The sequence below is a fragment of the Coregonus lavaretus genome (genome assembly GCF_964263955.1).
Source record: "Coregonus lavaretus genome assembly, chromosome: 19".
NCBI lineage: Eukaryota > Metazoa > Chordata > Actinopteri > Salmoniformes > Salmonidae > Coregonus > Coregonus lavaretus.
Genome location: NC_140006.1, coordinates 7,958,665 through 7,973,717, shown reverse-complemented (window position 1 = coordinate 7,973,717; position 15,053 = coordinate 7,958,665). Strand labels below are relative to the sequence as shown.

The 15,053-nt window shown below is 44.9% G+C and overlaps 2 protein-coding genes across 2 annotated transcripts in view; both read left to right on the top strand.

Moving 5' to 3' along the window:
- The window catches only part of atp1a2a (ATPase Na+/K+ transporting subunit alpha 2a), a gene marked incomplete at both ends in the record, with an annotated part of 28,291 nt that extends 21,953 nt beyond the window's left edge, over positions 1-6,338 (top strand). The window contains 2 exons of the mRNA XM_084183059.1: positions 4,597-4,688; positions 6,310-6,338. Of these exons, the coding sequence (XP_084039185.1) occupies positions 4,597-4,688; positions 6,310-6,338 (121 nt within the window). The remainder of the gene's footprint in view (positions 1-4,596; positions 4,689-6,309) is intronic.
- A 2,660-nt stretch (positions 6,339-8,998) lies between these two features.
- Positions 8,999-13,681, top strand: sdhc (succinate dehydrogenase complex, subunit C, integral membrane protein). Its single transcript, XM_084183046.1, has 6 exons — positions 8,999-9,088; positions 11,384-11,443; positions 11,579-11,680; positions 12,177-12,238; positions 12,396-12,559; positions 12,664-13,681. The coding sequence occupies exons 1-6, from the start codon at positions 9,072-9,074 to the stop codon at positions 12,769-12,771; spliced, it is 513 nt and encodes a 170-aa protein (XP_084039172.1). The 5' UTR covers positions 8,999-9,071; the 3' UTR covers positions 12,772-13,681.
- The last annotated feature ends 1,372 nt before the right edge of the window (positions 13,682-15,053 follow it).

Below are 15,053 nucleotides of genomic sequence, written 5' to 3'. Positions count from 1 at the left end.
CCATTCAAGCTTAACATCCTTGTCATTTATCGCCCTCCAGGTTCCCTTGGAGAGTTCATCAATGAGCTTGACGCCTTGATAAGTTCCTTTCCTGAGGATGGCTCACTCCTCCCAGTTCTGGGTGACTTTAACCTCCCTACGTCTGCCTTTGACTCATTTCTCTCTGCCTCCTTCTTTCCACTCCTCTCCTCTTTTGACCTCACCCGCTGATCGTCCCCCCCCCCTACTCACAAGGCAGGCAATACGCTTGACCTCATCTTTACTAGATGCTGGTCTTCTACTAATCTCACTGCAACTCCCCTCCAAGTCTCCGACCACTACTTTGTATCCTTTTCTCTCTTGCTCTCCTCCAACACTACTCACTCTGCCCCTACTCAGATGGTAATGTGCCGTCGCAACCTTTGCTCTCTCTCTCCCGCTACTCTCTCCTCTTCCATCCTATCATCTCTTCCCTCTGCTAAATCCTTCTCCCTCCGATCTCCTGATTCTGCCTCCTCAACCCTCCTCTCCTCCCTTTCTGCATATTTTGACTCTCTATGTCCCCTATCCTTCCGGCCGGCTCGGTCCTCCCCTCCTGCGCCGTGGCTTGACGACTCATTGCAAGCTCACAGAAGAGGGCTCCGGGCAGCCGAGTGGAAATGGAGGAAAACTAAACTCCCTGCGGACCTGTCATCTTTTCACTCCCTCCTCTCTACATTCTCTTCCTCTGTTTCCGCTGCTAAAGCCACTTTCTACCACACTAAATGTCAAGCCTCTGCCTCTAACCCTAGGAAGCTCTTTGCCACCTTCTCCTCCCTGCTGAATCCCCCTCCTCCTGCCCCTCCCTCCTCCCTCTCTATGGATGACTTCGTCAACCATTTTGAAAAGAAGGTTGACGACATCCGATCCTCATTTATCAAGTCAAATGACACCTCTGGTCCTGCTCACACTGCCCTACGCTATGCTTTGACTTCTTTCTCCCCTCTCTCTCCAGATGAAATATTGCGACTTGTGACGGCCGGCTGCCCAACAACCTGCCCGCTTGACCCTATCCCCTTCTCTCTTCTCCAGTCCATTTCCGGAGACCTTCTCCCTTACCTCACCTCGCTCATCAACTCATCCTTGACCGCTGGCCATGTCCCTTCCATCTTCAAGAGAGTGAGAGTTGCACCCCTCCTCCAGACCAGTATCCCTTCTTTATTTTCTCTCCAAAACTCTTGAGCTTGCCGACTCTAGCCAACTCTCCTGCTATCTCTCTCAGAATGACCTTCTTGATCCAAACCAGTCAGGTTTCAAGACTGGTCATTCAACTGAGACTGCTCTTCTCTGTGTCACAGAGGCTCTCCGCACTGCTAAAGCTAACTCTCTCTCCTCTGCTCTTATCCTTCTAGACCTATCCGCTGCCTTTGATACTGTAAACCATCAGATCCTCCTCTCCACCCTCTCCGAGTTGGGCATCTCCGGCGCTGCTCACTCTTGGATTGCGTCCTACCTGACAGGTCGCTCCTACCAGGTGGCGTGGCGAGAATCTGTCTCCGCACCACGTGCTCTCACCACTGGTGTCCCCCAGGGCTCAGTTCTAAGCCCTCTCCTATTCTCTCTATACACCAAGTCACTTGGCTCTGTCATATCCTCATATGGTCTCTCCTATCATTGCTACGCAGACGACACACAATTAATTTTCTCCTTTCCCCCTTCTGATAACCAGGTGGCGAATCGCATCTCTGCATGTCTGGCAGACATATCAGTGTGGAAGTCGGATCACCACCTCAAGCTGAACCTCGGCAAGACGGAGCTGCTCTTCCTCCCGGGGAAGGACTGCCCGCTCCATGATCTCGCCATCACGGTTGACAACTCCATTGTGTCCTCCTCCCAGAGTGCAAAGAACCTTGGCGTGACCCTGGACAACACCCTGTCATTCTCCGCTAACATCAAAGCGGTGACCCGATCCTACAGGTTCATGCTCTACAACATTTGCAGAGTACGACCCTACCTTACACAGAAAGCGGCACAGGTCCTAATCCAGGCACTTGTCATCTCCCGTCTGGATTACTGCAACTCGCTGTTGGCTGGGCTCCCTGCCTGTGCCATTAAACCCCTACAACTTATCCAGAACGCCGCAGCCCGTCTGGTGTTCAACCTTCCCAAGTTCTCTCATGTCACCCCGCTCCTCCGCTCACTCCACTGGCTTCCAGTTGAGGCTCGCATCTACTACAAGACCATGGTGCTTGCCTACCGAGCTGTGAGGGGAATGGCACCTCCTTACCTTCAGGCTCTGATCAGACCCTACACCCAAACGAGGGCACTACGTTCATCCACCTCTGGCCTGCTAGCTCCCCTATCTCTACAGAAGTACAGTTCTCGCTCAGCCCAGTCAAAGCTATTCGCTGCTCTGGCACCCCAATGGTGGAACAAGCTCCCCCACGACGCCAGGACAGTGGAGTCACTGACCACCTTCCGGAGACACTTGAAACCCTACCTCTTTAAGGAATACCTGGAATAGTATAAAGTAATTATTCTACCCCCCCCCCCCCCCAACCCCCCATATAAAAAATATAAAAAATAAATAAAGTGGTTGTCCCACTGGCTATCATAAGTTGAATGCATCAATTTGTAAGTCACTCTGGACAAGAGCGTCTGCTAAATGATGTAAATGTAAATGTAATTGAGGTAATATATACATGTGGGTTGAGTTAAAGTGACTATGCATAAATAATAAACAGAGTAGCAGCAGCGTAAAAGAGGGGGTTGGGGTGGGGTGGGGGGAAATGCAAATAGTCTGTGTAGCTTTGATTAGCTGTTCAGGAGTCTTATGGCTTGGGTGTAGAAGCTGTTAAGAAGCCTTTTGGACCTAGACTTGGCGCTCCGGTACTGCTTGCCGTGCGGTAGCAGAGAGAACAGTCTATGACTAGGGTGGCTGGAGACTTTGACCATTTTTAGGGCCTTCCTCTGACACCGCCTGGTATAGAGGTCCTTGATGGCAGGAACCTTGGCCCCAGTGATGTACTGGGCCGTACGCACTACCCTCTGTAGTGCCTTGCGGTCGGAGGCCGAGCAGTTGCCACACCAGGCGGTGATGCAACCAGTCAGGCTGCTCTCGATGGTGCAGCTGTAGAACTTTTTGAGGATCTGAGGACCCATGCCAAATCTTTTCAGTCTCCTGAGGGGGAATAGGCTTTGTCGTGCCCTCTTCACAACTGTCTTGATGTGTTTGGACCATGATAGTTTGTTGGTGATGTGGACACCAAGGAACTGGAAGCTCTAAACTTGTTCCACTACAGCCCTGTCGATGAGAATGGGGACGTGCTCAGTCCTCTTTTTGTTCCTGTAGTCCACAATCATCTCCTTTGTCTTGATCATGTTGAGGGAGAGGTTGTTATCCTGGCACCACACGGCCAGGTCTCTGACCTCCTCCCTATAGGCTGTCTCATCGTTGTCTGTGATCAGGCCTACCACTGTTGTGTCGTCTGCAAACTTAATGATGGTGTTGGAGTCGTGCCTGGCCATGCAGTCATGGGTGAACAGGGAGTACAGGAGGGGACTGAGCACGCACCCCTGAGGGGCCCCCGTCAGGAAGTCCAGGATCCAGTTGCAGAGGGAGGTGTTTAGTCCCAGGGTCCTTAGCGTAGTGATGAGCTTTGAGGGCACTATGGTGTTGAACGCTGAGCTGTACTCAATGAATAGCATTCTCACGTAGGTGTTCCTCTTGTCCAGATGGGAAAGGGCAGTGTGGAGTGCAATAGAGATTGCATCATCATTGGATCTGTTGGGGCGGTATGCAAATTAGAGTGGGTCTAGGGTTTCTGGGATAATGGTGTTGATGTGAGCCATGACCAGCCTTTCAAAGCACTTCATGGCTACAGACGTGAGTGCTACGGGTCGGTAGTCATTTAGGCAGGTTACCTTAGTGCTCTTGGGCACAGTGACTATGGTGGTGTGCTTGAAACATGTTGGTATTACAGACTCAGTCAGGGACATGTTGAAAATGTCAGTGAAGACACTTGCCAGTTGGTCAGCACATGCTCGGAGTACACGTCCTGGTACTCCGTCTGGCCCTGCGGCCTTGTGAATGTTGACCTGCTTAAAAGTCTTACTCACATCGGCTTTGGAGAGCGTGATCACATAGTCATCAGGAACAGCTGGATGCTCTCCTGCATGCAGTGTTGCTTTCCTCGAAACGAGCATAGAAGTGATTTAGCTCGTCTGGTAGGCTTGTGTCACTGGGCAGCTCGCGTCTGTGCTTCCCTTTTGTAGTCTGTAATAGTTTTCAAGCCCTGCCAATTTGTTGTGGCTAACGTTAGCTAGGTGGCTAACGCTAACGTTAGCTATGTGGCTACGTTAGCTAGGTGTTAGGGTTAGGGGTTAAGGTTAGCGTTAAGGTTAGGAGTTAGGTTAAAGATTTAAGGTTAGGGTTATGGGAAGGGTTAGCTAACATGCTAAGTAATTGCAAAGTAGCTAAAAAGTAGTAAGTAGTTGCAAAGTTGCTAAAATGCTAAAATTGTCCCAGATTTGCTTTTACTATGTTATGTCTAGTCTATGAGACCAGGCTGGGATTTTACAATGAATACACCACCCACCTTTCCCTTGTCGCTGACTCTCTCTCTCTTTCTCATTCAGGGTCTCCTGGTGGTTCTGTGCCCTCCCCTACAGTGTCCTCATCTTCATCTATGACGAGATCCGCAAGCTCATCATCAGGAGGTGTCCTGGAGGTGGGTGACATAGAGTAACATAGTGACACATAGGTGATAAAAAAAAGCAGTGGTGTAAAGTAAAAATACTTTAAAGTACTACTTAAGTAGTTTTTGGGGTGTATCTGTACTTTACTATTTATATTTCGGACAGCTTTTACTTCACTACATTCCTATAGAAATTAAAGTACATTTTACTCCATACATTTTCCCTGACACCCAGAAGTACTCGTTACATTTTGAATGCTTAGCAGGACAGGAAAATGGTCAAATTCATACTCTTATCAAGAGAAACTCCCTGGTCATCCCTACTGCTGCTGATCTGGCGGACTTACTAAACACACATGCTTTGTTTGTAAATGATGTCTGAGTGAGACCCTGGCTATCCGTAAATACATAAAAATAAAAAAAATGGTGCCTTCTGGTTTGCTTAATATAAGGAATTTGAAATGATTTATACTTTTACTTTTGATACTTACGTATATTTTACCGATTACATTTATTTTTTATACTTAAGTATATTTAAAACCAAATACTTTGAGACTTCTACTCAATTAGTATTTTACTGGGTGACTTTCACTTTTGCTTGAGTCATTTTTTATTAAGGTATCTTTTACTCAAGAATGACAATTGGGTACTTTTTCCACCACTGATAAAAAGTGACTTAGCGTGACATAGAATATGTGCCATAGAGGGACACAGAGACACAGAAGATGCCGGTTGTCTGTCACTGAGACAAAAATATTCAAAAAAGTTAATTTATCATGACAGTTAATCGCTCATGTTGATTAGTCATGTTAATAATCAGATTGATGTGCTGGGGATCAGAGAGTCACTGAGTTAAAAGGGACTTTTCATATTGAAACACATAGATGAAGAGATAATGGGATATAATGACGTTGTCTAATAGGTTATCTTAGTGTTCTTGGGCACAGGGACTATGGTGGTCTGCTTGAAACATGTTGGTATTACATACTCAGTCAGGGACATGTTGAAAATGTCAGTGAAGACACCTGCCAGTTGGTCAGCGCATGCTCGGAGTACACGTCCTGGTAATCCGTCTGGCACTGCGGCCTTGTGAATGTTGACCTGCTTAAAAGTCTTACTCACATCGGCTACAGAGAGCGTGATCACATAGTCATCAGGAATAGCTGATGCTCTCATGCATGCTTCAGTGTTGCTTGCCTCGAAACGAGCATAGAAGTGATTCAGCTCGTCTGGTAGGCTTGTGTCACTGGGCAGCTCGCGGCTGTGCTTCCCTTTGTAGTCTGTAATAGTTTTCAAGCCCTGCCAATTTGTTGTGGCTAACGTTGGCTAGGTGGCTAACGCTAACGTTAGCTAGGTGGCTAACGTTAGCTAGGTGTTAGGGTTAGGGGTTAAGGTTAGCTTTAAGATTAGGAGTTAGGTTAAAGGGTTAAGGTTAGGGTTATGATTTTAAAAAGTTCATTTATCATGACAGTTAATTGCTCATGGTAATTAGTCATGTTAATAATCAGATTGATGTGCTGGGGATCAGAGAGTCACTGAGTTAAAAGGGCCTTTTCATATTGAAACGCTTGGATGAAGAGATAATGGGATATAATGACATTGTCTAATAGAGTCGTATTCGTGTCTGACTATTCTTTTTCTTTCTCTTTTATAGGTTGGGTGGAACAGGAGACTTATTATTAACATTCAGAAAATTATTATTGTGAGTTTGAATTTCTGTGAGTGTGTGTGAATGAGTGAGTATATGTGTGTATGCAAGGTCTAGCTAAGCAAAGAACATAGCTTGTGTATGCACAACAAAAATACCTTACAAATTGAATTTTGTCTTTGAAAAGGATTAACAATGGGTGGCGGTCTGCAGTATTTAAAAATAAGCCTACAGTACCACTGTAAATCCTGCTAGTGTGTGTGTGTTTGTGTGTTTGTTTGTCTGCCAGGCAATTTGTGTATTATTGCAAGGATCAGTTTATCAGTACACAATTCAGGTTATTGTAGAGAATACTGCTGCAAATAAGCTTGTAATTGTGATTGATATTGCTGAGTTTTCCAAATGACAATTATTGTACTAGAAGGATTTTTCAAACCCAAATGTTGCAAAATGCCTGTAGCATACTAATGCACCCTGAATATTTTTTTCTTCAACAAAAAACATTAAAAACAAAATGCAAATCATGTCAATTTGCATGAATTTAATTGCAGAAATTATCAGGACTGAAGGCTATCCATCCCTAATGGCACCCTATCCTCTACATAGTGCAGTTATTTTGACCAGAGCCATATGAGCCCTGATCAAAAGTTGTGCATTAGGGAATAGGGTGCCATTTGGGTCTGAATCTTGTTGTGTGAAAATAAATTGCTCTGAAAATCTCTATATGAAATAAAGTTAATCTGAACAAAGCAGTTGTTGTTTGCTCCTTTGTTACCCATTACGCGTGATTCATGATGATGACTGCTTGTCTAGCTTGCCAGCTAAGATTTTGAAAGTGTGATATTGACACGATTAGTCCAAATTAAGCTACGGTAGATATAACGTGATTTGACGTCATTTTATCTGTGGCAAATGGCCTTGAGCCTTCTTGGATGGGCACTTCTAATGTAACTCTACGGCAGCACCCATGGGGCTTTTTTTTTGCTGAACAGGTGGGGCTCAAAACACCTGCCCTGAATGACGGGTCGGCACTGAGCCTACACCGCATACCAAACAAGCAAGACACAGAAAGGCAGTCAATAGCGATTTAATGTAATTTTTTCATCATCATTGCAAACATTGGCTAAACGGGAGCCACGACTGCTGGCTATATGGCAGCATAACTATAATGATCACATCATCACACAAAACGCTAATTGTTTTGCCCAAATGCAATGTATAGACTGTCTTGCTTGTGCTACGGCAATATCCGTTACAACAGACAGATAAGGTTGTAGCCTAAATATATATTTTTGGAACGTTCGTTCAAATCGCAGATGTTCAGAAATATGAGACGGAGAGAGAGTCTAAATCCTCATATCGATCAAATTGGTTGAGGGTTCAGAAGATGGTGAGTAAAGCGAGAAACGTAGGCCTAAACGTGTGTGCAGAAGTGATTCGGATCAGATTTGAGAAATACGTCTCAAGAGGGGCGGGGCGGGGGCGAACACTCCGTATTTGTAGCCTCTGCCTTTAAATGTATGATATATAGGCATCCCATTGATTCTTGAAGAATATAACTTATTATATATTGGTCCTCTGTAGCTCAATTGGTAGAGCATGGCGCTTGTAACCCCAGGGTAGTGGTTTCGATCCCCGGGACCACCCATACGTAAAAATGTATGCACACATGACTGTAAGTAGCTTTGGATAAAAGCGTCTGCTACATTTACATTTTCGTCATTTAGCAGACGCTCTTATCCAGAGCGACTCACAAATCGGTGCATTCACCTTATGATAGCCAGTGGGACAACCACTTTACAATATTATTATTTTTTTTAAAAATGTTTTGGGGGTGGGGTAAGGGGGGGGTAGAAGGATTACTTTATCCTATCCCAGGAATTCCTTAAAGAGGTGGGGCATAAATGGCTTATTATTATTATTATTATTATTATTATTATAATGCCTCATGAGCTTAGTTCAACTGTCGTAACCCATCAGAACCCAACATATAAGATTGTTTTACTCCAATGTTTGTGCACAATGTAAATGTAAACACACTGTATAGCCTCAAAACATGGTTAAAACTATCATTTTGATATCATGGATGGTCAGTCCTTGCAACTGTCTATGAATTTGAGAGTGGTTACATTTCAACAGGCCCATTCCTCAGCTTTTTTTTCTCCAAAACTGAGGTGGGCTGACCACTTTGTTATTGTGTCAATTATAGATTCTAGCTTTTATGCAGTTTTACTGTAAATATTTGTTACATTAGGCCTACCCTTCAAAATGACTTTCTCAAAATGGCAGTACAGGCCCGCCCTGGGGACACACTTTTCACGCCACTTCAATACAGCTACGACCGGAAGTGATTTTCGTTGCAGGTTAGGAGAGCATTTTCCCTAACACTAACCCTTTTCCGAACCATAACCTCAGTCTCCTAACCTGCTACATGAATTATCCTAATCACTGTGTAAATCTGGCCCTAATACCATTATGGCCACCTAATCATCCCCAGCTTCCAATGGTCTCATTCATTCCCCCTCCTCCCATGTAAATGAGGTCATATTATGACGTCAGTGGTCTTCAGGTCGGAAAGTCGTAGCTCTAGAAAGAAGCCCGAATTTCCGAGTAGGAATTCCGAATTGCATGACCGTTCAAAACGATTTTTCCGAGTCGGAGCTCGTTTTTATCCGATGTTCCAGTCGGAGATTTCCGAGTTCCCAGTCGTTTAGAACGCGGCATAACATCTAGAAACGCCATATCCTGTTCCAGCTGTCAAATAAAAAATGGCGTTGCTTCTAAGGTCAGTAACTAGCTAACTGTACCTTATCTAACTTTGAAACGGTTTATTTGGGGGTTCCTTTCGTTTGTTGGTTAGACGTGTAATACTCATTTAGATTAATTTGACGTTCAAGTAGATCGTTTAGCTAGAAAGCTCGCTTCACACCACTAACGTCATAACATTGTTGCTTGCTGCACATGCTAAGTTAGCTAGATAGCTCTTCCTGTGACGACAGGTTTGAGATGTGCATGTTATTTTGATAGCTAATAAACGCTACAATGAGCTCTACATTCGTATGGAGGCCATGCGTCCAAGTTCCATGGATGTAACGTTAGCCTGCTTGTGAAGTATCGTAACTAACTAAATTAACTTGTCCCAACCTTTGGATGTGAGGTTAGCTAGGGACTCCTCATGTGTGGCCCAAATAGAAGTTGAACCCTTTTACTACTAGCTACTTAGCTAGCTAGGTTACTAGTATTTCTCCCTCATATACAGTGAGGGAAAAAAGTATTTGATCCCCTGCTGATTTTGTACGTTTGCCCACTGACAAAGACATGATCAGTCTATAATTTTAATGGTAGGTTTATTTGTACAGTGAGAGACAGAATAACAACAAAATAATCCAGAAAAACGCATGTCAAAAATGTTATAAATTGATTTCCATTTTAATGAGGGAAATAAGTATTTGACCCCTCTGCAAACATGACTTAGTACTTGATGGCAAAACCATTTTTAGTATTCAGAGGTCAGACGTTTCTTGTAGTTGGCCACCAGGTTTGCACACATCTCAGGAGGGATTTTTTGTCCCACTCCTCTTTGCAGATCTTCTCCAAGACATTAAGGTTTCGAGGCTGACGTTTGGCAACTCGAACCTTCAGCTCCCTCCACAGATTTTCTACAGGATTAAGGTCTGGAGACTGGCTAGGCCACTCCAGGACCTTAATGTGCTTCTTCTTGAGCCACTCCTTTGTTGCCTTGGCCGTGTATTTTGGGTCATTGTCATGCTGGAATACCCATCCACGACCCATTTTCAATGCCCTGGCTGAGGGAAGGAGGTTCTCACCCAAGATTTGACGGTACATGGCCCCGTCCATCGTCCCTTTGATGCGGTGAAGTTGTCCTGTCCCCTTGGCAGAAAAACACCCCCAAAGCATAATGTTTCCACCTCCATGTTTGACGGTGGGGATGGTGTTCTTGGGGTCATAGGCAGCATTCCTCCTCCTCCAAACACGGCGAGTTGAGTTGATGCCAAAGAGCTCGATTTTGGTCTCATCTGACCACAACACTTTCACCCAGTTCTCCTCTGAATCATTCAGATGTTCATTGGCAAACTTCAGACGGGCCTGTATATGTGCTTTCTTGAGCAGGGGGACCTTGCGGGCGCTGCAGGATTTCAGTCCTTCACGGCGTAGTGTGTTACCAATTGTTTTCTTGGTGACTATGGTCCCAGCTGCCTTGAGATCATTGACAAGATCCTCCCGTGTAGTTCTGGGCTGATTCCTCACCGTTCTCATGATCATTGCAACTCCACGAGGTGAGATCTTGCATGGAGCTCCAGGCCGAGGGAGATTGACAGGTCTTTTGTGTTTCTTCCATTTGCGAATAATCACACCAACTGTTGTCACCTTCTCACCAAGCTGCTTGGCGATGGTCTTGTAGCCCATTCCAGCCTTGTGTAGGTCTACAATCTTGTCCCTGACATCCTTGGAGAGCTCTTTGGTTTTGGCCATGGTGGAGAGTTTGGAATCTGATTGATTGATTGCTTCTGTGGACAGGTGTCTTTTATACAGGTAACAAGCTGAGATTAGGAGCACTCCCTTTAAGAGTGTGCTCCTAATTTCAGCTCGTTACCTGTATAAAAGACACCTGGGAGCCAGAAATCTTTCTGATTGAGATGGGGTCAAATACTTATTTCCCTCATTAAAATGCAAATCAATTCATAACATTTTTGACATGCGTTTTTCTCGATTTTTTTGTTGTTATTCTGTCTCTTACTGTTCAAATAAACCTACCATTAAAATCATAGACTGATCATTTCTTTTTCATTGGTCAAACATACAAAATCAGCAGGGGATCAAATACTTTTTTCCCTCACTGTAGAAAGGTCTTTGAACATTAACTTCCTTGAAATGTTGAACTTTGACCACACAGTTTATGATTGCTTGTGTATTGTTAATTGAGCCATTGCGCAACTTTCGCACCAATGTCAAACAAGCCATAATGAATTAAGAAGGAACCTGCTCAGTGAAACAAATCTTGTCATTAAACCTTGTTATTACTAACATTACTATATGTGTTTTGCTTCATCTCTCTCAGGACATTAGCCCGACAGGGCACTTGCTTGTCCCGCCCTCAGTTTGGCATTCTATACAGACAGTGAGTAGATGTGCCGAGTGTGTCTGTGTACACTTGTGTCTGTTGTTTTAATATGTAGTTAAATGCTATGTTGTGTGTGTATGTGTCCTATAGCCTTCATGTGTTCTAAATTCAGTTTTTCTCTCTGGCTCTAAGTGCTGTTCCAATGGGAACCACAGCAAATGATGAAATGAACAAGTTTTGGGCCAAAAACAACAAATTGAACCGACCCATGTCGCCACATCTGACCATCTATAAGTAAGTAGGCTATGTGTGATAATGAATAAATAAACTCACACTGCACCTCAGCAATAGCTGTCTGTGTCGAATTTCAGTTGTGAATGGTGCCGAGTTGCTTGAATTGTCTGAGTTGCTTGATTCTGTTTGTACACTCCATTGAGTCTCCAGGCCATCACAGATATTCATCCCATGGAAAGACCATAGACACAGCTTTGATTCAGTGCATTGTGACATTGTTTATGGATCAGGGGAGCACAACTACCTGTAAAGCACAAAACAACCATTCCTCACAAGATAATTTACTCATTTATGTATGTAATGATCCTTTATCACTTTTGCTAGACCAGCTAGGCCACAGATGTGTATTAGATTAAACGTCAGGTGACATGGCCGGGAAAAACTCAGGCCCCCAATTTTAACTTGATAGGTTTTATATCCAGTGTGAACTACAAATGCTGTGTTTGTATACTGTATGTGTGATGGCCATGTTGTCATTGTACCCTGTGTCTTGCAGGTGGTCAATGCCTATGATGATGTCCATCACACACAGAGGCACAGGAGTGGGGCTCAGTGGAGGTAATGTAATAAACCAACCTTGTACAGTATGTAGAAAGGCCCACATGATCACAGACCTCCAAACATATATTTATTGTTTTCTCTCTCTCGTTCTCTCTCTCATTCTTTTATTCTCTCTCATTATTTTATTCTCTTTCTCTCTCTCTCTCTCTCGCAGGTATCTCAGCATTTGCTCTATTAGCATTGGTGTTGCCAGGTAACTACCCATACTACCTTGACCTGATCCACTCCCTGTCCATTGGCCCTGCTCTGCTCAGCCTTGCCAAGTTCGGCATTGCCTTCCCTGTGTCCTACCACACCTTGAACGGAATCCGCCATCTGGTAAGATCTGTGTCCACAGCGCACAACAACACTAGTCAACACTATCTGTCAGTCCTTGTTTTTGTCTTTCCTTAATATCCACCTTTTCTTTCTCTCTCTGTTAGTTCTGGGATAGCGGTAAGGGATTTAAGATTCCCGAGGTGTATCGCTCGGGCTACGTGGTCATTGTGCTGTCAATACTGACCTCCATTGCTGCCATTGCATACATGTGAGCAGCATGATGAGAGCAGAGAAAAGGAGGACAGGAAGAGAGAGAGGGGGCGGAGACAATATGGACACGAGGGATGAAGGATACGTTAAAAAACGAATTGATGGATAAATAAATAAATATGTCTAACCAAAATTTTTTTTGTGTTTTATCATGGAAAGGCATAGCCTGGTCAGACTAACCGCTGCGCTCACGTTTTGTTTCACTTAGGTAAGTAAAACAGAATATGAGCTATTGCGAGATCAGTCAGGTTTCACAAGGCTAGAAAAGGATATTGTTGTGTGATGGGGAAATGAAACTGAAATAATGGAAATATGACCATAATAGCACCCTGTTTGTTATCTAACTGAACAATAATGTCACCATCTCAAATGGCTCACTATGAAATCCACTACTTTTGACAAAGGGCTCTGGTCAAAAGTAGTGCACTATATAGTAAACAGGTTGCCTCTTCACAAGGTAATGTCCTACATTTGTCTCCTATTATCTCTTCCATTTATCTTTAATAGATCCACATTTACATCACTCAGAGCTTCAAATCACCATTAATTCCACTTGCAAGTCAGAGCTTAAGCTTGTGTGGTGTTTTAACTGGAATCTGTTCTATTTATTCAAGCCCCAAGTTTTGTCTAGATCTGAGTCAGTATCCTCTTTCAGCCACTGTATCTCCCCCACAGCGGGAGTGGAGCGTGTGGCGCACCCTCAGCCTAGTAATGGACTCTGTCTCTCTCACATTGTTTTGTGTGTCCACGTCACACCTCACCATTAATAGCAGTTTGTAGCCAGGGTCGAAGGTTGATATGAAAGCTGACTTGAGATGGTTTTCGGAGATATATATGAATCCCCGCACACTGCTGAATGTTCCCGCGATTTGGTGTTTGAAACGTATTAAACTGTGGGAGCATTAATCAGTGTGCATGCGTGTATCTATCTTTATTTCATGAGCACCTGCGAGTTATTGGATGTGCGTACACTACGTCTGAAACTAGTTATGATTTCTGAACTAACTACAATGTGCCTGAGGCTACACCTCTCACAGCCACACAGGAGCTGTGCTCTCACTCGCTCTCTGCACCTGATCCTGTTTGGTTTTGTTGCAGTCTAAAGAGAATACCAGGCTGTGATATAAAGGTGGGTCTCAACATGCTGTTTATTAATGTGTGTCTGCGTTTCAAATGGTACCCTATTTCCTGAATAGTGGCTACCCAAATCAAAAACCGCGGACAGATGGTAGCATTCGCGCAAAACTAAAAGAACGAACCACTGCATTTAACCACGGCATGGTGACTGGGAATATGGTTGAATACAAACAGTGCAGTTATGCCCTCCGTAAGGCAATCAAACAGGCAAAACGTCAGTACAGAGACAAAGTGGAGTCGCAATTCAACGGCTCAGACACGAGACGTATGTGGCATCATATTACCTCCGCCTTACCTGACACCCTAGACCCACTTCAGTTTGCATACCGCCCCAATAGATAGTACCCTCCAAGCTCATCATTAAGCTTGGGGCAAAGGGTCTTAACTCCGACCTGTGAAACTGGGTCCTGGACTTCCTGACGGGCCGCCCCAGATGGTGAAGGTGGGAAACAACACCTCTACACTGATCCTCAACACAGGGGCCCCACAAGGGTGCGTGCTCAGCCCCCTCCTGTACTCCCTGTTCACCCATGACTGCGTGGCCATGCACGCCTCCAACTCAATCATCAAGTTGCAGACGACACAACAGTTTTAGGCCTGATTACCAACAATGACGAGACAGCTTACAGGGAGGTGAGGGCCCTGGCGGAGTGGTGCCAGGATCATAACCTCTCCCTCAACGTCAACAAAATGAAGGAGCTGATCATGGACTTCAGGAGACAGCAAAGGGAGCACGCCCCCATCCACATCGACGTGTGGCAGTGGAGAAGGTGAAAAGCTTCTAGTTCCTCGGCGTACACATCACTGACAATCTGATATGGTCCACCCACACAGACAGTGTGGTGAAGAAGGCGCAACAGCGCCTCTTCAACCTCAGGAGGCTGAAGAAATTCGTCTTGGCCCCTAAGACCCTCACAAACTTTTACAGATGCACTATTGAGAGCATCCTGTCTGGCTGTATCACCGGCAACAGCACCGCCCGCAACTGCAGGGCTCTCCAGAGGGTGGTGCGGGCTGCCCAACGCATCACCGGGGGTACACTGCCTGCCCTCCAGGACACCTACAGCACACGATGTCACAGGAAGGCCAAAAAGATCAAGGACATCAACCACCCGAGCCACGGCCTGTTCACCCCGCTATCATCCAG